The sequence below is a fragment of the Recurvomyces mirabilis genome (assembly GCF_035927965.1).
Source record: "Recurvomyces mirabilis strain CCFEE 5264 chromosome Unknown scaffold_13, whole genome shotgun sequence".
Taxonomy (NCBI): Eukaryota; Fungi; Ascomycota; class Dothideomycetes; order Mycosphaerellales; family Teratosphaeriaceae; genus Recurvomyces; species Recurvomyces mirabilis.
Genome location: NW_027041947.1, coordinates 470,590 through 495,396, shown reverse-complemented (window position 1 = coordinate 495,396; position 24,807 = coordinate 470,590). Strand labels below are relative to the sequence as shown.

The 24,807-nt window shown below is 53.3% G+C and overlaps 12 protein-coding genes across 12 annotated transcripts; 6 read left to right on the top strand and 6 right to left on the bottom strand.

Annotated features, from left to right (window-relative positions):
• Window positions 1–82: 82 nt before the first annotated feature.
• Window positions 83–2,048, top strand: LTS14_005521 (uncharacterized protein; the record flags this gene model as incomplete). Its single annotated transcript, XM_064838219.1, has 3 exons — window positions 83–203; window positions 267–537; window positions 590–2,048. 3 exons carry the CDS (start codon window positions 83–85, stop codon window positions 2,046–2,048), a joined length of 1,851 nt encoding a protein of 616 aa, XP_064694304.1.
• A 77-nt stretch (window positions 2,049–2,125) lies between these two features.
• Window positions 2,126–3,706, bottom strand: LTS14_005520 (uncharacterized protein; the record flags this gene model as incomplete). Its single annotated transcript, XM_064838218.1, has 2 exons — window positions 2,126–3,528; window positions 3,616–3,706. The coding sequence occupies 2 exons, from the start codon at window positions 3,704–3,706 to the stop codon at window positions 2,126–2,128; spliced, it is 1,494 nt and encodes a 497-aa protein (XP_064694303.1).
• Window positions 3,707–3,995: 289 nt separating this feature from the next.
• On the top strand, window positions 3,996–5,594 carry LTS14_005519 (uncharacterized protein; the record flags this gene model as incomplete). Its single annotated transcript, XM_064838217.1, has 2 exons — window positions 3,996–5,239; window positions 5,297–5,594. The coding sequence occupies 2 exons, from the start codon at window positions 3,996–3,998 to the stop codon at window positions 5,592–5,594; spliced, it is 1,542 nt and encodes a 513-aa protein (XP_064694302.1).
• Window positions 5,595–6,048: 454 nt separating this feature from the next.
• MRPL44 (39S ribosomal protein L44, mitochondrial) lies at window positions 6,049–6,448 on the bottom strand (the record flags this gene model as incomplete). Its single annotated transcript, XM_064838216.1, has 2 exons — window positions 6,049–6,187; window positions 6,231–6,448. The coding sequence occupies 2 exons, from the start codon at window positions 6,446–6,448 to the stop codon at window positions 6,049–6,051; spliced, it is 357 nt and encodes a 118-aa protein (XP_064694301.1).
• A 485-nt stretch (window positions 6,449–6,933) lies between these two features.
• Window positions 6,934–7,626, top strand: LTS14_005517 (uncharacterized protein; the record flags this gene model as incomplete). Its single annotated transcript, XM_064838215.1, is given in 2 exon segments — window positions 6,934–7,225; window positions 7,244–7,626. The coding sequence occupies 2 exon segments, from the start codon at window positions 6,934–6,936 to the stop codon at window positions 7,624–7,626; spliced, it is 675 nt and encodes a 224-aa protein (XP_064694300.1).
• A 1,514-nt stretch (window positions 7,627–9,140) lies between these two features.
• Window positions 9,141–10,302, top strand: LTS14_005516 (uncharacterized protein; the record flags this gene model as incomplete). Its single annotated transcript, XM_064838214.1, has 2 exons — window positions 9,141–9,536; window positions 9,586–10,302. The coding sequence occupies 2 exons, from the start codon at window positions 9,141–9,143 to the stop codon at window positions 10,300–10,302; spliced, it is 1,113 nt and encodes a 370-aa protein (XP_064694299.1).
• Window positions 10,303–10,351: 49 nt separating this feature from the next.
• Window positions 10,352–12,688, bottom strand: LTS14_005515 (uncharacterized protein; the record flags this gene model as incomplete). Its single annotated transcript, XM_064838213.1, has 1 exon — window positions 10,352–12,688. One exon carries the CDS (start codon window positions 12,686–12,688, stop codon window positions 10,352–10,354), a length of 2,337 nt encoding a protein of 778 aa, XP_064694298.1.
• Window positions 12,689–13,225: 537 nt separating this feature from the next.
• On the bottom strand, window positions 13,226–14,027 carry LTS14_005514 (uncharacterized protein; the record flags this gene model as incomplete). The annotated part of the gene is made up of 2 exons (XM_064838212.1): window positions 13,226–13,791; window positions 13,856–14,027. The coding sequence occupies 2 exons, from the start codon at window positions 14,025–14,027 to the stop codon at window positions 13,226–13,228; spliced, it is 738 nt and encodes a 245-aa protein (XP_064694297.1).
• Window positions 14,028–15,219: 1,192 nt separating this feature from the next.
• On the bottom strand, window positions 15,220–16,092 carry LCL3 (putative endonuclease lcl3; the record flags this gene model as incomplete). The annotated part of the gene is made up of 2 exons (XM_064838211.1): window positions 15,220–15,618; window positions 15,676–16,092. 2 exons carry the CDS (start codon window positions 16,090–16,092, stop codon window positions 15,220–15,222), a joined length of 816 nt encoding a protein of 271 aa, XP_064694296.1.
• A 402-nt stretch (window positions 16,093–16,494) lies between these two features.
• Window positions 16,495–19,148, bottom strand: TOP1 (DNA topoisomerase 1; the record flags this gene model as incomplete). The annotated part of the gene is made up of 2 exons (XM_064838210.1): window positions 16,495–16,629; window positions 16,686–19,148. 2 exons carry the CDS (start codon window positions 19,146–19,148, stop codon window positions 16,495–16,497), a joined length of 2,598 nt encoding a protein of 865 aa, XP_064694295.1.
• Window positions 19,149–19,955: 807 nt separating this feature from the next.
• On the top strand, window positions 19,956–21,002 carry ATP3 (atp3 gamma subunit of the F1 sector of mitochondrial F1F0 ATP synthase; the record flags this gene model as incomplete). Its single annotated transcript, XM_064838209.1, has 3 exons — window positions 19,956–20,011; window positions 20,091–20,689; window positions 20,743–21,002. 3 exons carry the CDS (start codon window positions 19,956–19,958, stop codon window positions 21,000–21,002), a joined length of 915 nt encoding a protein of 304 aa, XP_064694294.1.
• A 433-nt stretch (window positions 21,003–21,435) lies between these two features.
• On the top strand, window positions 21,436–23,319 carry LTS14_005510 (uncharacterized protein; the record flags this gene model as incomplete). Its single annotated transcript, XM_064838208.1, has 1 exon — window positions 21,436–23,319. One exon carries the CDS (start codon window positions 21,436–21,438, stop codon window positions 23,317–23,319), a length of 1,884 nt encoding a protein of 627 aa, XP_064694293.1.
• Between the last annotated feature and the right edge of the window lie 1,488 nt (window positions 23,320–24,807).

The window sequence follows — 24,807 nt, the reverse complement described above, 5'->3', positions numbered from 1 at the left end:
CGCCGCTTCGCTCTCAGGTAGGAGCTGCTTCCGATTTTCTACACAGCGGTCTGCTTGATCACCGTCGGTATCTCTCGAAGCGATGCTTGTGTCTAGTACATACTCACCGCTCATAGCCTTTGGTGTGGCATTGTTGCCTGTAGGCACCGCGGCTTCTCCATGGAGATCCAACTGGCTGACAGGAAGCAACTTCGGAGTGCCTGGTGAGATTTTTTTAACGAGAGATAGTGAAAAATCAGACATTGACGACTGACGACGACCACTAGGCACGAATGCGACCTTTGATTATGTGGTTGTTGGTGGCGGTACTGCTGGTCTCACAATCGCCACTCGTCTAGCACAAAATGGCTCTTACTCGGTCGCAGTCATCGAAGCCGGTGGCTTTTACGAATTGGAGAACGGCAACAACAGCCAGATCCCAGCCTTTGCATTCCTGTCAACCAACACCGATAGTCTTGATGGCGTAAACCCATTGATCGATTGGTTGTTTGAGACGACGCCTCAGCCTGGTGCTGGTGGGCGGGTGATCCACTATGCGTAAGTGATGTTCGAATGGCGTAACATAATGGTAGACTCATAATCCCCCCAGGCGTGGCAAGACTCTTGGAGGCACGAGCGCGAGAAACTACCTCAACTTCAATCGTCCCACTATCGGAGCAATGCAGAAATGGGCCGATACCGTGGGAGACAACTCCTTCCTTTGGAACAATGTTCTACCTTACTACAAAAAGAGCGTCCATTTCACACCACCGAACAAGACGAGTCTCAACGCCAACACCACGATCAACTACGATCTCTCGGCCTGGTCTTCAGACGGCGGTCCCCTACAGGTCAGCTACCCGAATTACATCTACGCAGTAGGTAGCTGGATGACCCAAGCATTTGCACAACTCGGCAGCTACACGCTCAATGGCTTCAACAGCGGTTGCCTAATCGGAAGCTCCTATACTTCCCATACCGAGAACCCCGCAGACGAGACTCGAAGCTCCTCGCAAACCGCCTTCTTGACCCTCGCAATGCAAGAAACGGACCTGATAGTCTACACCCACACCCTCGCCAAGAAACTCCTCTTCAACAGCCAAAAGAAAGCGACTGGCGTCCTAGCCCAAGCCGGCGGCGTCAACTTCGCCATCTCCGCCAATAAAGAAGTCATCCTCAGCGCCGGTACCTTCCAAAGCCCCCAACTCCTCATGGTCTCCGGTATCGGTCCCGCCTCAACCCTAAGAAACCACAACATCTCCCTCCTCGCCGACCGCCCCGGCGTAGGCCAGAACATGTGGGACAACGTCCTCTTCGGCGTAACACACGAGGTGAACCTCGAAACGACCTCGATCCTATCCTCCCCAGCCTACTTCGGCCTAGTGAACGACTACCTGACCAAGAAAACCGGGCCCCTGACCAACGTGGGCAGCGATTGGATCAGTTACGACAAGATCTCCAACCAGACCTGGTCGAATATCTCGGCCTCGACACGAACGGAGTTGGCGTCGACTTTCCCGCCGGATTGGCCAGAGGCGGAGTGGATCGCCAACTCCCTCGCCACGGGCGGCGCGCCGGATAACGGGAACTATGCGACGCTAAGCTCTGGTCTCCTGGCCCTGGTCTCCCACGGCAACATCACGATCTCAAGCTCAGATATGGCAGACGCCCCCATCGTAAACCCTAACTGGCTTGCCGATCCAGTGGACAAGGAGATAGCCATCGCGGCCCTCAAACGCTCACGCCAAATCTGGGCCACGCCCGCTCTCCAGAAAGTCATTCTCGGGCCTGAACTCGCGCCTGGTGCGAATATAACCACTGATGCGGAGATTTTGGACTGGATCGGGAAGAATTTGCAGCTGCTTTATCATGCGGCTGGGACCTGCGCGATGGGTAAGGTGAACGATACGATGGCTGTTGTGGACTCGGAGGCTAGGGTGATCGGGGTACAGGGGTTGAGGGTAGTGGATGCGAGCTCGTTTCCTTTTTTGCCACCGGGACAGCCACAGGCGACTATTTATATGCTTGCGGAGAAGATTGCTGAGGATATACTGTTTGGGAAGTCGTAAGGTGAAAGGGGTATGGGATGGTATGAGAGTATGAAATGATGATGACGATTATGTAGAGACTGTGTATAGAGAAATCGCTACCAATCGTCTTCTGCTGCGGGTGGTCGACCCATGCCCATGCCTAGTCCTGGTGCGGTGCTCATGCCGGCAAAGCCTAGCCCCATGTGCGAAGCCGGTGCCTCTTGCACTTCCTCGACCTCATTCTCGTCCTCATTTCCGCTCTTGCCGTCTTGATCATTACCCTCCCCAGCATTCTGCTCATTGTCCCCATTCACACCCACATGATCTGCATCCCCAGTCACCACTCTATTCGCCTCTCCCGCAGTCAACAGCCCCCCCGGGGCCGCCACACCCGTCCCGCCAGTCCCAACAATTCCCTTCTTCCTCATCAGCCCATCGAACTTCTCCGCCGTCTCCTTCAGCGCCTTCTGAATCCTAACTTCCTCCTCCGCCAACCGAATCTTTTCCTTCTTCAGCATCTGCATCTCCTGCAATTTCTGCGCGCGACTAGTCTGCATATCATTCAACTGCTTCCTCAAGCGATCCAGTACACCATCTAGAGTAGGCAGAAGAGAAGTCATAGGAGGTGTCTTGGGTCGTAAATGCGCGTAAGGATCTGCTTTGACAGCATCGTGTGTAGAACCATAGGTCCCATGCCTGGTCTGCGCAGCCTCGAAAGCGGCATTTCGTTCTCGCTCACTGGCGTCTGAATCTGACTCGTCTGCATCGCTGCCCTCGGCCGCAGCGATTTGGTCTGCCATTTCTCGCCTTCGTTTCTTCTCCGCTTCACGCTCAGCATTACGACCAAGATGGATTTTGCCATCCTCGGTGAAGTCCTCGAAATTCTCCAGTATATCCTCGTCGTCCTTGATGAGACGGCTCTCGGATTCGTTCCATTTATCTTTGGGTTTCAGCACGAGACGGCCGTTCACGTCGATCATCACGTTATCGTCGTCGCCGCCATCGTTGTCAAGGTTTGGATCGTCCGGATCGAGAGAAATATATTCGTCTGCCTTGTCTTCTTGCGCTAGACGGGCTCGACGGGCCTTCTTTTCCGCGATCTCTGCTGCGGATGGAATGGCGGAGGAGAGTTGTTGGGCTTGATAGCGAGCTAAGGAGGAGCCAAATTTGGAGGAGAGGTCGAGACCGCGAGTGGCTTCTGAAACGTCCTGTAGAGCTGCATCTTCCGTGCCAGATGCCAAGTCTTGCGGCGTTGAGGGCGTGCTGTCTTTGAGCTCCTGTAATGAGGCGGTGGTGTAGCTTGGCCGCTCCTCGTCCTCCTCGTGCGATCGCTTTCTCGGTAATGCACTCGTCCGTAAGGCAGCATTGCGCTGCGATGCTATCTTTGAGAGGCTTCCACGCTTGGGAGTGACGACACCAGAAGGCTCGTCATCGTCGTGGAATGCTGCGGACGGTCCCAGTGACTTTCGTAGAACACCAGACTTTCGTGGTTTGACAGTCTGTCGCTGGAGGGTGGGTCCTAAGGAGGCATCGGTCAGCCACTGACAAGGACTGTCGAAGCTTGTCAGAAGATATTCGTTCGTGACAGCATTGCATGCCGACTTACCTGAATCCTCTGCTATCCCGTTCGCTGGTCCGTCATCCTCTTCGGCGCCAACCTTCCGTGACACCCGACGAGCACTAGTAGACTTCTTCATGGTCACTAATGTGTTGAGGCTAGCTTGACCAAGGAATTGGTTGACTGTTTGATGTGGATACAACTTTGCTCAAGTAATTCCATTCACTTTCACATGCACTTTCGCTTCCCCACATTTTTGTGTCACGAGAGTTCGCGACGTGCCAAGCTTTCAAGGCGCGCCATCCTGCGCCCGCGTCGAGAACTCGAGATGGAGGCGTCAGCTCCCCACTCCAATGGCAGACTGACCTTCGATACCAATCAATGCCGTAGGCCTCAGAGCTTCGCGAGCTCGATCGGGACGATACAGTATGCCGACATTGCGGAGGTCGGGAGTGACCAAGTTGCTGCGGACGGTCAACGGGAAGCCGCATGCGAGCGACGATGATCACGAAGATACCACAGACATAGCGTTTCAGCTTCCAACACCAACATCTTCGAATGGCACGACTGACTCGGGAGGAAGTGGCAAGAAGCTTGTCGACGAGGGGGATATATACGCCGATCCACTTTCGAGTGGTGATGAGAAGCCAGCAGGATTCAAGCTGCTTTCACATATCCCTGTAGTAGCACCAGTGACAGCAGCAAAACAGTTCAAGCAGCATCTTCAGCTAGACGGACCGTCTGAGGAGGTCGTACCAACAACATTCAAGCACTTTAAGCCAAAGAGTCCAGCGAACAGTGTGGGCAGCAAGCGAAGTGCAGACGATTCCGACCATGCAGCTGGCAGCGACAATGACGGCTTCATCTTCAGCTCCGAGTCTTCGCAAGCCAAGAAGCCGCGGATGAAATACACCCAGAACGTGCATGCTCGACCACAGTCTTTCAGGCCCACAGGCTATGGCGCCAAAGCTGCAAGGCAAAGATCACGAGAAGAGGAACAGAAGAAAGTGTTTCAAGTCAAGCAGACGAAGAAGCAGGAGACTGAGAAAGCAAAGGCGCCGGCTTTCAAGACCATGAAGTTACCGGACGGCATGCTGGCGTTCAGTGGCAAAGATGGACCGACTACATTTCGGCAACCACGACGTAGGGGAGACGGGGTCGGTGACTGCGAGGCTGAAGCAAATGGCTCGGACTCGGACTTGTCGTCTCTACCCGGAGACGAGCCAGCTTACACAGAACAGGAGCTCGCAGCACTTGGACTTCCTGAAGTGGAACCATACGAGCGTACTATGGACTGTACCCTATGCGAAGCCGGAATGCCATACTCAATACGTGAAGACTTTGAGGACATGTTCCCGCAGGCTCGAGCATGGACATACAAGTGGCAAGAACGGTTTTGCAGTTATCATAAGCGGGCGGAAGCACAACTGGAATGGAATGAACGAGGTTACCCTAGGATTGATTGGCCCGGATTGCCCGCGAGGTTGAAGCAGCGGAAGCACACGTTGCGCTTGAAGAGCATCATGAGTGGCGAGCTCGAGTCTGCCTTCAAGAAGAGCTTCGAGGAGAAAGTCAAGACTGGCTCCAAGACTCTACTGCAGGCTGCTACAAGCACCAAGGAACAGATGGGTACGACTGCTGGGTACTACGGACCCAGAGGCGAGACAGTAATGTATGTATTCAATTCCTGCCACCGGTTTAACAGACTGGCAGCGCTAACAATAGACAGGACCGACCACATCATCGCCACCTTCGGCTCCGATATCAATGACTACGCCATCAAAGACAAAAACGTCGCCTCGGCAGGCGTGTCGGGAGGTGTCTCAGGGTACGTTCAAAATGTGCTCGTGCCTGAGCTCACTCTTTCCCTCATAAGCCAGGACATGAGTGCCAAGGCCAATCGCATGCAAGGCACGCCTTTGGAAGTGCTCACAAAGAGTGCGAAGCTTGGTGAGCTTCTATGTCCGGAGCTTGACGAAGGGGCGCAGGTCGTTGGAGATGAAAACGATGGGGATGATGATCTATAATGGATTTCGTGAGTTCGCTAAGATCTTTATGTGGGCGCGTTCGAGCTTCGCAGACGTTGCGATTTGACCTGTAAATATCATGCTGTACAGACCAACTATCGTGTGCTAATCCCACATTTCCGCTTTCCGCGGTTCAGCCATACACGGCCCATCCTCTGTCATACTGCGACCTGCCATTCGCATACGTCCCCTTGAAGGCAGCAGTAGATCTGTCGTCCTCCGACGGTCCATGAAGCGCACAGACACGCTAGCAGCCTCTCGTATCCCGGCGTCGACAGCTCGTGTTATCCAGTCGCGCCATAGGTCCTGAATTCCCAGTACTGTTGTTGTGTTGACTTTATCGAAATTGCTTCGGGTGTGATACTCCGCGCACATGGCCACGAGGTGCCCAGAAGCGCGTCTCGAGAGCTGTTCGCTATATAGCCAGTCGCGACGGTGTCCATCATCTTTCATCTCACTTCACTTGCATCATCCACCCATCTACCCAGATAGCTCCTCCTTCCTCCTCAAAATCCTCGAGTGCCGATCCACTTCCACCTGGATATCCTTTATCTTCATCTTCTCCAGATCGAGCTGCATTTCTTTGCCGTCCTCTACGCCAATAAAAGTCAGCATTGCCATACCACAACGCCCTACCCCTTCCAGATCTCGCCTTGCAATCTGAACGTACTGAATTTCAAGCTCAAACTCGCCGGCTTCTCTGCCTCTCCCTGCCCAAACAACTTCACACTTATCGCCATACTGGACCGCGCATTGGGTGGTAGCGAAGCTAGGAAGTTGCGGACGGTTTTGCCGGAGCGGGCGTTGAAGGGGGAGAAGGCGGTTGTGACGCCGGTGATGTATTTCGTTAGCATCCTGTCTCCTCTCCTCCGCAGCTATCCCACAGTACGCCAAATATCTGGCGACGATGCTGTTGCTGGCCAGATTTTAGATCGGTGGTACCGATGCGGCGAACGCGGGAATGCCAAGCTCGCTGTCTGGACGACGGGGCGCAGCCTCAATTCTCTTGCTATTCTAGCAGAACCTCGTTGTTACTCATCGTCTCTGCATGTTCCCGCTCGCTGGGTCGCGTGCCGCATACCGTTATTGACTGGGTTACAGAGTTGCACAAGTGTTGACCATTGTCGCACCAGTGCGGGTCAGGTAGAGACATAGATGTAAGCTGATGCCTTGTCAGCATCCCCTTTCCTCGACCTGTTTCTACAACTACCTCTGAGCCTCTCGTCTTCTTTATCCTGCATCACAGTCGCTCGCTATAACAGTCCAAACAGCTATATATCACATACGATCACAGCAGGAGATCTTTACCTGAAAGCACAATCTCAATACAACCACAACTATGCCGTCTCTAACATTCTTCCTCCTCCCCGCCGCTCTTTCCACCCTCGCCCTCGCGAAAACAGACCTAAGCGGCTGCACCTCCACCGATGTCTCCTCCCCAGCCGGCGCCTCGATAGCCTGGTACGTCCCCGGCACCGGCGAAATGTGCGCCGCTCTGGACTGCGGCGGTGGACGTGCTCCTCCCAAGACAGACGTTCCAGGCTGCCCACAATACAGCGGCACGGGCACCTACTCTCCCTCGTACAACACTGCCTGGGCGACCGGTGCCGCGGCGCTGGGTGGCTACGGTAGTACGTCGTCGTCTGCAGCGTCTGCCACGGCGACGGCGTCGACGACGGGAAGCTGGAGTGCGTGGGAAACGGATTCGGCGAGCAGTTCTTGGGATCTGTATACCACGGCTCCAACCTCGTCAGCTGTCACTAGCGCACCAGTATCCTCCAGTGCTAGCACCACTTCCACCGCATCTACCACGCCGATCGTTCCCGTAGCTCCAGTCGTGCCCTCCAACGGAACGATGCCATCCGGGACTGGCTCGAGTCCGTCACACGCTGGTAACAGCACGGCTGGGATCACGAGTAGCAAGCCTACTGCTACGGCATCATCGAACACAAACGGTGCGATGGGATCGGCTGAGATGTTTGTTGGTGCTGCGGCGCTTGTGGGGTTCAGCGTGGTTGCTACGGTGTTGTAGGGATAGCAGCTCGTCATGATGTACGATTCAGCGAGGGCGGATTGGGTATAGACGAGACTTGCATGCAAGGGCGCAGATGACATGGGTACGGCGAAGATGTACTTTAGCGTGGCGGTAGTTTTCGGGCGTAGAGCGAATCAGTAATGATACGATGTCTTTGCCTCATCACGGCTCATTCGTGAGCGGGTTGATGTAGACGTTCACGTGGCTCGATGGTGTTTGTTTCCTCTCATCTAAGCTAGTGCATCGTCTTTGCAGCGTGAGGAAGGCGCAACTCACCTTGATCCAATCTCATGCTTTCCGCCATGTGCAATAGTCTTGATGCCAATCATGATCTACTCCCCTATACCCGCTTGCTTTAAACAAGGATCAGGACCGTCTCTACACCCTCTGGAATCTGGTCTCGAGGTGGTTTCCTCGCCTCGAATATCCAGCTAGGGCCTCGACAATCACACTAGAATCTCTGCGAAATCGTTCTTGGCCAACACCTGCTCTGCTGAGTGCACCATCAAGATCTCGTTCCGCCAGGTCGTTTGCCTATAGTCACCTTGCACCTGGAACAGCAGCTGCCTGTGTACATCTCTAGTCATCCAACGAGGCACGACGGGCAATCATGGCCATCGAGGCATTACACTGGCATCCTCACCTACCAGCACCCTAATGCACAATAAAATACTAGGTCTAACACTTGATCTCGGTCAGGGCGGGGAAAAACCTCGGCCTAATTTAGAAAAGGATCATTTATTGCAACCACTAGAAATCGTGGAAATCATGCCAGATTCCACGGACGATCCCAATCGTTTGTCCCTCGTGGCGCAATTGGCTAGCGCGTTTGACTGTTATGTCTGGCTTGCACCAGCAGAATTGAAATCAGGAGGTTGGTGGTAAGTTTATCTCAAAGGTCCGCGTGTCTGAATACGTGTTGATTTGCTGTTCAGGTTCGAGCCCACCCGAGGGAGTTTCTTTTGGTTCTGAATGTTCTTTTGACCTCCAGCCTGCTGAATTCTTCATAGCAGACCTCAAAAGAACTTTTGACTAGCACGCTAATTGCACAACAAGAATGTTATTATGATGCTTTAAGCAACTCGAGTCTGCATCTGATCGCCAAATTACAGCTATGGTTTCCAGGGATCGTAGTCATGAATGTTTGACGTGCTTCCCAACTTCTCCATAAGCACTTGGAGCGAGTCAAAACGAGCCGCTCACCCTGCTCATGCGGCCAGGGGCGGGCGAGATGTAGCTTTCACACAGCGGGCAAGTAGTAGGACACTGCTCGTCAGCCTCTGCGCGATCTTGAGTTGACCCACTCCCTAGGACTTGACTGGGCAAGCGAGTACGTACACCCGGCTTACGAAGGAGTCTGCTTAGCAATAGGCAACGTCCAAGCACAATGTTGTTGGAAAATCGCAACAGCTTGGACCCCGCTTGTACAATGTCCAGCTACCTTATGCAACACTATTCTACTTCAGATTTGTAGACTATCCCTTTACCATGCCATCACCGCCAGCGACAACATGCCATCTACACTAGAGAAGCTCCCAGAGCTCAACATTCCTCCATCCAAGCATATCGTCGATGTAGCGATCATCGATACCACAGCCCATGGAGGGAAACTCCCAGTCGCAGCGTTCATGCACCCAGCTATGCCGGGATTTGACATGCTGGACGCACCGTGCTACGCCTTCTTGATCAAGCACAGCAACCCTGAAAAGACAAGCAAGGACGATCAATTAATTTTTGACCTTGGTGTTCGCAAGGATTGGAGGGAGAATGGTCCGAAGGCTATAGTTGAAAGGATCGATGCCTTCGGAGCTGAAGTCACAGTCAAGCAAGACGTGATCGATATTCTCCGCGAGCATGGAGACGATCCCAAGAAGATTGGCGGGATCATCTGGAGTCATCACCACTTTGTGAGTATGTCTTATTCGTTCCAGCTGACACCCACTGATAAGTCGATAGGACCACACCGGCAACCCGTCGACCTTCCCAGGGACGACAGATCTTATCGTCGGACCCGGCTTCAAGTCTCAGTTTGTGCCTGGATACCCAACAGTTCCCGATAGTGAAGTCGATGAAGGTGCCTGGGAGGGTAGAGTATTGCGAGAAATCGATTTCGTCGCGGAGGGCAAAGGCCTCAAGCTTGGCCGGTACGATGCATTTGATTTCTATGGAGATGGCAGTTTCTACCTCGTCGACTCGCCAGGCCACGCTACAGGCCACATGTGTGCTTTAGCACGAGTCTCAGCGGAGCCAGCAGAATTCATCCTGATGGGAGGAGACATTGCGCACCACGGAGGCGAGTTCAGGCCAACGAAGTGGCTTCCTCTGCCTGGAGAGATCAACCCCAACCCGCTCGTTGCCCCTTATGCGAAACATGCTCCGGTGTGCCTGGGTGCTCTGTTCGAGGCCATCCATCCCCAAAAGAGCTCCACTGAGCCTTTCATGCAGCCAATTGGTCCGGTCCATGATGATGCGGAGCAGGTGGTCATCAGTCTGGCCAACTTCCAGGAGTTCGATGCACATCCCAACGTCTTTGCGGTCATCGCTCACGACGCGCATTTGCTCGATGTCGTCGACTTCTATCCGAAGTTCGCGAATGATTGGAAGCAGAAAGACTGGAATGAGCAGGGTAGGTGGCGATTCTTGAGAGATTATGATACCTCACAGAAAACTTGAAAGGCTGCCTTGGAGAAGGTTTAAAAACCGAGTCGGGCCAAAGCCGCCTTTAGTACTGGAAGGTCAACAGACCAGTGAGCACAATCAGATAGGCTGCCAATTTCGAATCCCATGTTCTAACCCCTGAGCTTTCCCTCGAAAAAATTATTGTACTAGCTGGCGATGCAGCAAGTGTGGACGCTGCTCGTGATGCCGAACCCGGTGCTGCTGCGGTAGAGACACCAGTCACAGCTGGCGCGGGGTTACCTTGGGATGTTGTACTTGTAGTAAGCGAGTTTGGAGACATAAGTGTAGGACTTGAGTGCAGTCCGCTGAGAGAAGTCGTTGTCGACTGAGACTCAAGGGCAGCTGATGACAAAGTTTCCGAGACCGATAAATTGCTGGCTAGAGCGACACTTGGAAGCACCGGCCTTGACTGAGTTGGCGAGTTGAGTGGGGACGCAATTCCATCGGACTCTGGCAATATCGCAATACTCTTGGTCGTGCTCGCCCGCACAGGGTCCATATCGCTAAGACCTGACGTGGATGTGGATGGACTTGATCCGCCACTCGGGATGTCACTACTCGGCGAGCTCTTTTGGCTGTGTAGCGCACTGATTAGCACCGCCACCACGCCTTCTACTGTCTCCTGAGCAGCAGGCTGAACTCTGCTGGGGTCTGAAAACACCTGCAGTATTGCACTAGCAACACCACTTGCTGCAGGGTTGCTGTGCACTTCCACTAAGCTCATAGTAGTGGCAGCAACGGCTGGAGAAACCGGATCGTCTATCGGACCTCTTGCCAGACTCGTAGCTTGCACCGCGTTCATTGTGCTGTGCGAGATCGATGGCGCAGTCCCATCGATCGAGATGCTGGAGCCACCAGCCACGACACCCGCGTCAAGTACGCTGGGGTCCGCACTGTTGACCGTGATACCAGAGGTACCGACTGTACTTCCAGCGCCCGATACGTTGCTGACGATAGTATCCACGGATCGAGTCGAGAGCTTTGCGCTAGACACCGTAGATACGAGCAGACTCTGTGTCTCCTTCGCAAGACTCGACGCTTCGTTCGTTCCACCCTCCGGAACACCAACCACAATCGCCGTGCTTGAATATAGTGACTGAGAGCTACTTGTGGTGGAGAGTGGTTGGGTCGGCATGACCCCCGAGCCCGGAGTAGCTGATACAGTGGCTGTCGCGGACGTTGGACTCGCAGGTATCGTTGGGAGCTGCACTTGCGCCACTTGACTCAGAGCTTGTGGCGGGTCGTAGACATTGGCTAGCACAGAGCAAGTTGTCCATTGCTCCTGTACCTCAGTCAGCCAGATCGGTATGGCCAGCTCAGGCATGTATGGTGAAGAGATAGTAGCACAGGCTGACATATTATTGGCGCATAACATTTGGCCTCGGTAAGCACTCCATGGTACAGGGTAGTTCAAGTCAGCCAGGTTCATTGACTGTGTGTAGGCATCAAACTGTGTCTGAGCAGGATTCACCGGAGAGTAGCTGATTGAAGACAAATCGAACGTCCAGACTGGCACCTCGAAACGGGCCTGTGCAGTGCCGCACATCGCGCCATTGGCCGCTGTTGCGAAGAGATCCGAGAAGCTGTAGTATGCTGATGGAGAGATATACGTGCTGTTGCCCACAACCATAGTATTTGGACCTTGACCTGTTGGTGCTGCCGTGATCGTGGTCCCATTGCCTTGACACAGATCCCCGGAAGTCGTAGTTGTCGGCCAGTAGAACAATTGCATGCCATTTGCGAAGACTGTGCAATCTCCGCATGACGGCTTGAACGATCGCACCGTGCTACAAAGCGGCGTATAGATCATGGCGACAGCGGCATCGATGTTGTCTTGATAGAGCTTGTTGCACTCGCTCGGTTGAATCGTGCATGATGGGTACGAGCTGGGGTAGAGTCCGCTATTGAGTCGAGTGGATCTTCCGCACACAGGTACCTGTAAAGTTGTCATCTTGGTGGTGAGGGAATAGGTGAAATTATCTGGGGTTCGAGGGTGACCATCGCAGAACGTCGTCCACTCGATGTTGATTGCATGATCTTCCTGGGTGATACCATACGTATTTGTCGATGTCGAGCAATTCGTCGTGGGCGCGACCATGGTCTGCCATGCTTCCGAGGCCAAACTGTACGAGATCCTCTGCTGGTTGCATATGCTGGCTGCTAAATGTCCAGCATCCAGAGTCGTGTTAGTACCGTTGACACGACTGATGACGCTGGAGAGTGAGGCGGTTGCTGACTGGATCCCATCCTGAGTACTATTGCTATACGACGAGAGAGGTGGAACAGTGATTCCAATGTTCACGGTAGCCAAATACTCGCTCTGAGCAACAATGGAAGGTAGACATTGTAGGAAGTATAAAAAAGTGGCGATGGATTGCATGAGTGCGGAGTCAAGGTTCCGAGATAGCAACACCGTATCGAAAGTCGCAAAGAAGGGTATCGTACTTCCAGGCAGGCATATACATACTGATGTGATTACTCGCTGTACTACACTATAGTAATTGATCCATGCTGGGCGCTTGCAAACCGCGTTACAGACGGTAGATAGAGAGCATGAGGTTTCAGATGAGCGGGTGAAGATGGCGAAGTTCACCCTGTGCCACAATCCCGGTACAGCTGGCTGCTTTGATTCGATGCAAACAATGCGGCACTTGCAGAAAATAATGCCACAATCGATGGGCGGTACGAAACATATGCAATATAGTTAAACAAAATGTTGATGTCAAGAGAGCTGGCGCCGCCGGCCACCATCGATCATTACATCAAGTCGTGCTCCCGGACCACGTTGCGAAAGACTATTGCAACCACCAGTCAAATACCAGGTTTGTAACACGGACTGGTACAATACTCCAACGATGACCCAACACCTGTAGAGACCATGTCGATCTGGAATTCGACATCTCGAAGTGAGAGCGGGCTAATGGACGACTGTGCCTGACCATAGCTTGCAGTCAACCTGGACCGCCGTGCCAACGCCCAATCCGACACCAGAGTTGCCGAACAGAGCTTTTGACGCACCAGAGTCGATGCACGTATCGAAGTTGAGGTTGGCTCCGTACTGGTTCGTACCACCAAGGCCGTTCTGGGCGCAAAGCGGGTTTCCAGAAGCAGGGCACAAGTTTGTCACCTGGACGATGATGCTGTTGCCGGCATTACTCACGGCGTGACCAGAGCTGTCCGTCTCAATAGTGAGCCTCCAGCACGTCCCGCAACCTGGACCAGCTCCCGCCCCTGGCCCCACACCGAACTCATTCTGAGATACAGCGGCAGAGTATCCACCAGGATTCGTATAAAACCCACACGCCGTGGTAGGGACGTTACAATTGCCCGAGTTGTTCTGATCATTAGAACCGTACTCAGTGAAAGAAGCCTTGTAGGTACCGCTTCCAGTCGCGGGCGAGGTGGATGCAGCGGCTTTCGAGGTTGCTGAAGTTTTAGAAGCCGCCGAAGAGGTGACCTTTGTGGTTGGACTGCTACCAGAGCCTGGGACAGAAGAGGTCAGCGAATACTGAACTAGCATGCTAAAGTGACAGGAGCGTCATCTCACCAGAGCCCGGAATGCACTGGGAATAGTAGGAGTTCTGCGCGACGCAGTGGTAGCCAGACACACATGTTGTGCTACCTTGGAAGTTCTGCCCGCCGCACTGGGCATAGGCAGCTTGCTGAGCATAGGCAGATGAAGCGGCAGCGACCGCCAAGATCATGGATTTGGTGAACATGATGAGAGAGTGTGACCGGAAACTGTGAGGAGCAAAGGAAGAGATCTTGTTGGAAGCTGTCAGGACAGTAGTTATGATTGTGCAGGATCAAAGCCCAAGGGAGCCGGACGACAGTCTACCTTATACCTCCCCAGACACGGCACAACATCATCCACATCGATGAGTAGTCGATCCTCAATATAAGCCGCCAAGTTTCATAGTACCACAAGACCACGACATGGCTTGCCGGTTGACGGGTGGGCTGCTAGACGAGCTAGACATTGGTGCGGCGGGATGTGGTGCGAGGCGATTGTAACAAGCTTTTCCTGGTTAAGCTTTCTACGTTACAGCACGGCCGTCGATCGGCAAGATCGTTTTCGGGGAAGTATCCGCGTGAACATGGCTGCAGGGAGGAGGAACGCCATACGGAGCAAGTGTAGGGATGTTGCTTTGTACTTCCAGCGGTGTCTTGTATATGGCCATATCCGTTCAACCAACGACGACACGACAGCGCCATGTTTCCAGTCACCAGGCCACGTCTCATGGTTTGTAGTACGGTAGAGCAAATAACGATGCAGCCACGTTTTTGACAAGCTGCCGTGTGCCGTGATCCAGGAGCCCGTGTGGATGCGAGCAGGGATGTTTCGATGCTAGCGCCGTTTCGCGTAGATGGCGAAGCCAAAGCTTGGTGGCTTCCATGATCGCCAAAATCCATCTTTCAATTCTTCCAAGCGAGGAGCGAGGACTAGACTGGCCGCCGGACCGCTACGTCAATGTTCGCCACAAGGTCACAAGATGGAGGAGGAATCTGCGTTTTTAAAAGCGTTGTATCGTCAAATCCTCGCTTTTCCCCGACGATCTTTAACGTCGAGGTCGCGACTCTAGCTTAGATAATCACCATTGAGTCGTAGCCGCTGGGCGTTGTGACAGTGTTTGACGTCTGTCGCACACGGGACAGTGACATCGGAATGCACTCTCATCACTTCTCCATCCATATTTGGAACCAGGTCGTTGTGTTGCTGGTTGGTTATGTGCATGCCCTGAAGCCAGCCTTGCTACTGCAAACCGCCGTGGCGTACAGATGCTGTTGATGATGGTGGAGAGATCGACATGAGGCCAGCAAGTGTAAAAAGGGCCATGATTCAACCAGCTCCGTACGGTCAATCGCCACGAAGGGGAGCAAGTGCCAAAGATAACAATGACGGTAAACACCTCAAACCTTCTTGTCTCCCACCTGCACTTCCCTCTCCTTTGCAGCGACCTTTGTCTTATACTCTCTCGGCGTCTCGACAGCAGTCGCCTTACGCCCAAGTAATCTCCCTACCAACCCAGGATTCTGCCACATGCCGACGCCTCTGCTCTTTGCCTTCTTCTCAGCAGCTCTATACACCTCCTCCTTCCCTCCAAATTCCGCGCCACTCTTTGCCTCATACACAGTAGCCAGTCCAAGTTTCAGCATCTCCAGCCCAATATCCGACCGAAAGAACAGCCACTTCCGTCGATACGCAGTCCCCACCACTCGCTGATACTGATCAACCCTGTGAACCTGCGTCCGCACATACGTCCCTTGTATCGCACTCCTCAGCCACGCCAGAGCCTCAGGACCGTAAGGCTGATCCGGGTTGCCAAAGTGTGCACACTCAGGCGCGTCGACACCAGCAAGACGTACTGAGATAGTCTGATCCTTTAATTTCTTCCTGTCACTCTCTTGTGGCCTTCTACCTCTGTACCAACCCCACCCTGCCAAAGGACCACCTGGCGTATGGAAGAGGTGGAAGCCATCCCCATCACCAACACTAGTCACGTAGCCATATAGACTCCGTTTGTGGAAATCTGTTGGCTTGATGTGGCCTGCGGTCGGTACTCGCTTCAGGTACATTCGGTAGAAACGTAGAGCCGCGAAGGTCGCTCCAGCAGTGATCACACAGGCTGTAATGATTCGAGGCTCCAGGAATTGTGATCGTGATGCTTGTTTATGCTCGGCTTCGTCCTTCGTGGCATGCTGCACGGGCAACGCTGGCAGTATACGTTCGCCGTCATCTTTTTGGTGCGTGTTGCGGTTCCATAGCCAGTCTGACAATGGCATTGCTGGTACGTGTGGGAAGGCGTGGAGAGCTCGTGATAGCGCGGCAATCGTTGCTGTGCCGCAACATGGAGCTTGGTTGACATTTTCCCCGAACTAGCTAGCGGCATATTCAATCATACATAATATGCCCGTGATGGAATCTCGACACAAGCATCCGAGAGCGAGTCTCCCCTACTACTCATTGACTCACGGCACGAGGCAAGAGGAGCAATAATAGCATTTGGGTACATCATGTGACATGCCCGGGAAATTGCATGGACGTCGGGTGGCAGGATTTATAGCAGTATTGTACAGGTATACTACACTATAGATGGCAATGGCACGGCTAGGGTGCAAGACTGTCATGAGACACAGCCGCATCTGGTGGGCCATATCCCGCAACAGATCATCTCGCACATGCCTCTAGAACTCCCAATCCTCATCGACAGACTTGACGGCCCAGTCGAACTTCTCACGCAGCGTCTTGGAGAAGAAGCGCTCGATTGGGACGTCGAACTTCTTCGAGAAGACGACGGTAAGACGCGGATCGATGTAGTTCTGCAAAGATTGTCAGCATGCCTCATGTTGTCACGAATGGCCGGTCCTGAACTCACGATCTTGGAAGTCCCCAGCGCAACCTCCTTATTGCTCTCACGATCCTCACTCTGTAACTTAAGCGTAGCAATCCTCGTATCGAGCTTCTCAAGCGCAGCGTCCAACTTGTCCAGTGTGGGCGCCTTGCCGTCCGCCTCGATCTTCCCGCCCTTCTTGTTCTCGCGCTTGAACTTCGCCTCGAACTCATCAGCAGGCTCCATGCGCTCATCGAGCTCCTTGGCCTTCATCTCCTTCTCGCCATCCGCCAGAAGCTTCTCGTTCTCCTTCTCGAACTTCTTGCGGATCTTGTCGCGGGTTTCGGTCACGAGCTCTTCTTGGTGCTTCTTCACCCACTCAATGTCGATACCTTCTGGTAGGTCGAAGTACTCCGCGCCACGTTTCTTCTTGAGCTTTGGATCAAGATCGAGCATCTGCTGCTTGAGGCGGTATTGTTGATAGCGAAGACCATCGATCCTGCCTTCCATCTTCTCCATCTGAGCAGCGTGACCAGCGCCCACGGTACGCTTATGGTTACACAGGATGGCCACACGGCGATTGGCATCGTTGTAGGCTTTGATGCGCTCAGGCACTGTCCCCGTCGCTTTCATGTCCTTGAGCAGGTTTGACATAGTCCAAGACGCGTTGTAAGTACGGAAGACCTTCGCGGTCAAGCCAGTCATGTAATTCGACAGATGCTTGTTAAGACCAGATGTAGTGAGTCGATCGAAGATCTCGTCGCCTTCGGTCTTTGGCGCGCGCTTGAAGATTTTGAGGTTCTTGAACACTTGCAGATCGACCTTGACTTCGTCGTAGAAGCGGATTGAATCTTTACCCAGGAAATCGAAGATGACAGTGTCTGGTTGGCGAAGGGTGACGTGCTCGAATTTGAGCGAACAGCAGCCCACGGTGTCTGCTTCGTCTTCGCCCTTCTCGTTACCGGCACGAAGCGCAAACTGATCGATGAGATATACGGCGGTAGCACGCTGGCGCTCAGCCATCTGCTCAGACTTGAGCTCCTTGTGGTAGTCCTTGCGAATACGGTCGATGTGTTTCTTCAGCTCACGGGCTTTCTCGAATTTCTTGTAGTCGCTCTGGCCCTTGACATCGGAGTTGGCAGCCAGCATAACGTATTTGTATGCGCCGTTGATATTCTCCTGCCACATAACAAGCCATGTACCCTCCTGATCGTGTTTGACTTCCTTCCACTTATGCCCCTCGGGCGGTCTCGGCACCATTGCGTCTTTGCCGATGTTGATGGTGATTTGCTCGGGTGCGACTCGCTTCTTCCACTTGCCGGTCTTTGGATGTTCGCCACGACCACGAAACAGACCTGGCGGCTCGACACGAAAGTTGCCGACCTTCTGCTTGCGACCATTCCACGTACAATACATGAACGGTGCCTCTATTTCATCCTTCTCCGCTTTCAGCTTCTTCTTTTCCGAGGCCGGAAGAGCTTTCTTGGTTTGGCGTGCAGCGTCGACGTAGTTGAAGATCGGCTTGAAGTCGCACTTCTCGAACTTTGTGATCTTGACCTTGTTTCCGTCCTTGTCTGTAGCATGGCCCGTCTTGTCGAGCATTTCCTTGAAGTCGGCGAAGAAGTTCTTGATAAAGGTTGGATTCTCGACGTTGTGAGTCGAATTCAGCATGCTCCCGAAAGCGTGCGCGATCTCTTCAGCTTCTGGGTGTAACGTAATAGGTACTCCATCGTAAGCCATTTTGACATTTTTCGGTAGTAGCTCATACTCAGGCGGGAAGATGACTCCGTTGTGCTCGAGAGTGCTCCACTTCTTGGTTCCATCGCCCTTGGTTGGATCCTCCCACCACCTGTACTCTTCTTCTTCGTCCTCAGCCTGATCGTCTTCGGCGGTCTGTTCCTCCTTCTTGACCTTGGCTTTGCCCGCTTTCTTCGCATCTTCTTTCTTGACAGCTGCTTTCTTAGCGGGTGCCTTCTTGCTGAGCGGCACGTCGTCCTCCTCATCGTCCTCTTTCTTGACCTTCTTGGCCTTCGCAGGAGCCTTCTTCTTCTTGGCAATAGGCTCATCGTCTTCGTCGTCACTCTTCTGCTTCTTCGCTTTACGTTTGGCTTCCTCGTTCTTGTCCTTGCGACGCAGTGACGCAGCTTCTTTCTCAGCCCTTTTCTCGATGACCTCTTTCTCCTTCTGCAACTTCTGACCAAGTGGTACATCGTCATCGTCATCAGATTCTCCGATTTGTGCAGCAGACGCCTTGGGTGGCTTGACTATCTTCTTGAGTGGTACGTCGTCGTCGTCCGAGTCCAAAGCCTTCGTCTTACGCTTCTTGGTCAGTGGAACATCGTCCGAGTCGCTCTCATCCTTGTAAGTTTTGCCGTTCGCCATCGATGACTTTCTTTTGCCCGCAGTGCCATTTGTCGTTGGAGGATCAACTTCCATTGTATCGACAGGACCCATGGCCAGACTGATACCAGGAGCGACGTGGCCATTCGTCGGTGCTGCTTTGTCCATGGCGGCGTCAACTGCTTTCGAGATTGTGTCTTTTGACTTGGCTGCAATCGTTGTTAGTTGAAGCACACGACCAGTTTTGTGTGTTGATGAAAATTTGACCGTTGGAAACTGGAAGCCGGCATTCCTATGAAGGGATATGTTGAGTCACATGCAAACAATAGTAAGACTGTTGAGAGCAATTGATTGTGGTGAAGTGAAGTTGTGAAAGTGAGCAAATTCTGACCAAGTCCGATTCAGCTGAGGGGCAGGACTTCGCCGAATTGACACGCCAGTGAAGTCAACTTGCAAGGGCGCAGTGATGCAATAACATACCCTTGATTAAAGGCCTGTCATCCTCTGAGTCCGACATCGTCCTGATACATGGCCAAGGCCTTCTGATCGTATGCGCGAGTTGTGTTGCGACTATGCGAGACGTGTATCGCTCTGTGAACTCGACGCGCGAGGTGCTTTTGGACTTAGCGAAACGCGACTTGGATGCTGCTGTTAAGCGGAGTTGTGTCTGGAGCCTCGTAAGAAGCCGTGTTGTGGTAATAATGATTGCTGTCGTGGTAAGGACAGTGCAGTGGAGTTGATGATAGTAACGCAGCTGCGCGAGCCTGTCTAGAAGAATGGGAAAGTAGAAAGAACGGGACAATTGGTTCTGAATGTTGTAGAAGTCAAGGCACAGTCACGTGTCAACCCATCCCGGAGCTTCCCGTAAGCGTCCAGGAGCCCCGTCGAAACCTCCATCGACGAGCTTGCTGCAGTGACGGACCCGTAAGCATTCACGCCCATCCACATCACACCTACACTCGAGCAGCCGTCATCATGCTGTCTCGGGCAGCTCGTCCGGCCTTCAAGGCTGGCTCGGCGCTCACCATTCGGTACGTACACCACGCAGCAAGCCCGACAAGCTCTTCCGCATGGAGAGACAGCAAAGCTAACAGAGCCATTGCGCATCAGCCCAGTCACTGCCGCCACTCCCGCCCTTCAGTCCGCCAACTATGCCACCCTTCGTGAGATCGAGGGCCGTCTCAAGTCCATCCGCAACATTGAGAAGATCACCAAGACCATGAAGATTGTCGCCTCGACCAAGCTCACCCGCGCCCAACGTGCCATGAACACCTCCCGATCATACGGTCAGACCTCCAATACTGTCTTCGAGGAGGCTGAGACTAAACCACTTGAGAGCGAGGGCAAGAAGACTCTGCTTGTGGTGTGCAGTTCGGACAAGGGTCTCTGTGGTGGTATACACTCTGGTATGACGCGTTACGTGCGTCGTCTGATGACTGAGCACCCTAGCGATTACCAGCTGGTCATTGTGGGCGAGAAGTGCAAGGCGCAACTGAGCAGGAGCAACCCCAAGGACTTGGCTTTGACATTCGCTGGTATCGGCAAGGATGTGCCTACCTTCGCAGACGCTCAGGCCATTGCCGACCAGATCTCCCTGCTTCCCGAGGACTACGCCAGCATCAAGATCATCTACAACAAGTTCTTGAACGCTCAGTCCTACGAGGCCGTCACCGTTGAGGCTTTCTCTGAGGAGGCTATCGCTGCGTCACGTAAGTGCATAAGTTGCGTATCCAAGCGAATCTTAGCTAACTCTTTATGATAGCCAACTTCGCCGCCTTCGAGATTGAAGATGAAGTCCTTGCCAACCTCCGCGAGTACGCTCTTGCCAACAGCCTTTACTGGGCTCTTGCCGAGGGCCATGCTTGCGAACAATCTGCCCGCCGTAACGCTATGGACAACGCATCGAAGAACGCCGGCGACATGATCACCAGGTTCCAGATTCTATTCAACCGAACGAGACAGGCTGTGATTACCAACGAGCTGGTGGACATCATTACTGGTGCGTCTGCTTCGGAGGGTTAGAGAAGCTCAGTGTGTACATACTAGTATCCGTAGAGAGCGTGTAAAACTGTTCCGTTTGTTCTGCGAAGAAATTACGCGAGGAGGCTATGTTGCATTGACATTCTCGATCCTTTCTGTGCAGTCCCGTCCGAGAGCATGGTTTTATGATTGTCTCAGCTTCTCCCCGCGCCTTGCCTCCATATCGTTGGCATTTTCGGCAAGCTCTGCCGAGAGACTGCAATGCTGAACAATCCCTTTCACTGCTCGGATCTCATCGCAACCAAAACAGCACGAGTCTTGCAAGCTGGGATCCTAGCGCTAGAGGTGTCATACTAGTGACTTGACAGCCTATTGAGTTGCTTTGTCAACACTTCTAGACAGAGCCAGGCTCATGCACCGGACAAACAGTCTTGGCCGATCACAACTCCGAAGCATCCGCACAACTTCCGCAACCATGGAGCCGGCTAATGGCATGGACGGCAGCAGCAACATCCAGCAGCACGAAGGCAGCAATAGTCCGCCGTCTTCATCAAAGCGACAGCGCGCAAAGCAAGCCTGTGAGCCGTGTCGCTTGAGGAAACGTCGATGCGATGGCAACCTCCCGTGCAACATGTGTACACAATTCGAGTACAAATGCTATTTCGAAAAACATCCTCGCAAGCGAAGCAAGCTCGTAGAGGCCGGCGAGGCGCTACATGAACGAGAGCATCATGCTGGCCCGGCGCGAGATGCGCCAATCTACGAAGACACTCCTCCTCGACCCGAGCCAGTCAAGGAAGACAGGACGAACTTTGAGGACCAGACGAAGGTGCGGTCTATGGAGGCGAACTCGAGTATTGCGTTCACACGACTGCTTGGGCTGAGACTGGATCCAAGTTCTGGTCCCAAGCTGTTCACGTTTGGGTGGAATCTGGGTAGTGGCGAACATGTAGTTCCACTTTCACCCTCACTCACAGATCTACTGGGACAGGACCAAATGTATAGCTTTGCGAGACTCTACTTCCTCAATGTACATATCCTTTGGGGCTTCCTGGAACAGCGATGGGTAATGGAGCAGCTAGGACTGCGGTGGGCAAGGCCCGAAGTCTGTAGACTACCAGACCACATGCTAGCAGGCATCGCAGCATTGGGTCATCTATGGTCGAACGGTCAGCAGAGCTTCGACATCAATCCGATAGTCAGCCTTGCCAAGCTGTCGCTGGAGAACACTAGCACGATGCAGCCGCCAAGTCTGATTGACGTACAATCATGGATGCTGCGCACATTATATCTTCGCTGCACGTATCATCCGCATGCAACATGGATGGCGAGTTGTACGACCATGCATTTGGTAGAGTCGACTGGCATACACCAGGAGAAGAGCAATCATGCGCTACATTCTCATGCCAACGATCATCTGAACGACTCCGAGATTCGAGGTCGCACGTTCTGGGTGGCGCGCATGCTGAACACTTGGGTCAGCTTCGAGTATGGCCGAACGCGAGTAGCCTTACGAGGTATTACGTGCCAGCTTCCTTCGCCGCGAGAAGGCGACTTCACTACAGATTATGTCAATCTATACAGTGTATCATGCTGCCTGGATCCCGAGCGACTCAATCAAGCGTCGCAGTGGGAAGACTTCCTGAGACAGCTCGAAGACTACGAGGTCAAGCACGATGGTATCATGCTATCGAAAGCCAACATTGCGCTCTGTGGGTACCGTCGGATACGATTGTCAAATCCTGCATTGTCGGCAGACATCACAAACCGCATCATCAGCATTGGGCTCAACGGACTCGAAGCTGCAAGACGACTAGCGAACGAAGGTCAGCCATGGTGGCACGTCGCAAATGTGCCCTTTCAGGCAGTCTGCGTATTCCTGGCTATGGATGTCCGAGAGTCTCTAGCACACATCTCAAACGCCGTGCGGACTCTCGAAGAAGTCACAGCACGCTTTCCCACTGTGGCGATGAAAGAAGCTCTCAAAACCGCACGCTTCCTCATCCGGCTGTCTAAGAAGCGTAAGGACGAGGACTCAGGCATACTCGGCCAAAGCCTTCGGAAGGATGCAGATTGTGATCCGAGACCTGAGAACTTGGCATCACCACCCATCGCTGCTACACGTACAATGTCTGTTGCACAACCACTGGCGCCGCAGGCTTATATGAACGGTACCGTGATTGCGCCACAAACAGCTGCAGGCGCTGCTATGCTGCCGCAGCAGCTGAACACGCCTCAAACGGCGACAAGTGAGGACTGGAGTCTGGACATCTTGAACAATAGCGACTTTGATTGGAATTACTTTCTTACTGCGGACATGCCGGCTTTCCAGAGCTTTGCGCCGGATGGAACGATGTGATCGCGGACGTGCCGAGCATGAAAATTCATTATTGTGAAGTATGTGAGTCTGCTACTCTCGCACCGCTACAGAGTCAGGCCACCAGGACATCACTCTCGTTTGCATCTCATTCATCCACATGACCAGCATGAGCATACCTGGGCGCTGTCGCAACTATCTGAGCAACCTGTTCTTCCAGACTTCTTTCTACTTCTCGGCCGCTTTGACTGGCAGCTGAAAACACTCGACTTCGCTTCGCCCGCGTCGGACTGCATGCCCATTCGATACACGTCGTGTCCGGATCAAGGCGCTGGTCTGTTAGGGGTCAGTTTGCTTGCTATCTTATCGTTTAGCATCGGCCTTCATGGAGATACATACAAAGGTTGCGAATGCCCAGACAGGTCGACACGGAGCCGATGCCATGCTGCTACCGCATACCATGCTGGGGACCCTATGGCCGCGAGTGTCGTCCAGACAAACAAATATGCAGGAGTTCCGGGTATGGCCCGACGCTTTCTCAGCTGGAGATGACCATAGTAAATGGCCACGGCGACACCTAGGACCGCTATGACCAGACCAATAATGCCAAGCATATTGTTCATCGCGTTCGATTCTTCCGACGCTACGATTGTGTCGCTCACTGGGGTGGAAGACGATGTACTATTGACAGACAAGCCAACAAGGCCCGTGGCGTTGACGAATCTGTTGCCGAGTCCGCTATGATTCGCGCATATTATTGCAAGATTGCGTACGAAGGGCTGTATGGGTTCCTTGATACGATATGGGAAGTGGAAATGTGAACAGCGGAAGAAATACTGTCGACTCGTGTGCATCACGCTCACTTTAATATCTCTTCAGGAATCTGCACTGACCAAAAATGCCTCACCACTTTACGAGGATCATGATCATAATTCGTCTGCTAGAGATCGCCTCATGCACTGCCGTAGATGCATCGGCACCTCAGCCCCACACCGTCTAGATTTCGGCAGACGGCCTTGGGGCAGATCTCTTGCAGCAGGAGCGTCTGTCACGTACGGGATGGTTCACCAATGGGACCGCGTGGCGATCACAGGCAGGAGATCTGTTCCTGTGGTGTTGTATACCGCAAGCCGCGGACAGTGAAAGGACTGAGATCGAAGCGGCATAGTTCGCCTGGGTAACATAGGCGCGGGGCCAGAGGATCCGATAGGCTACTAAGCTGTTATGCCATGCACTGATCGCTGCAGATGCATTGGCGAGGACATGCCGTTGGGATTTGGTGGTCGAGTTCACCATGCAGCCCGGTTGACCGTTGCCTTCTCGCCCGAGCCCCATGGTACCGATCCCGCCGTGCATTAGCGTAGCCTTGTCTGGGTCGACTAATCGGTGCGCAAGCTGTCGCAGACGTCCCTGCCGACGACTTCATGCCGTTCTTCAGATTCCAAGACTGTGATCCCTCCGACCGATGTTGATCTACAGCGGACATTCTGGAGACTGCCACGACGTCCGTTGTCCACTTTCACATGCCCT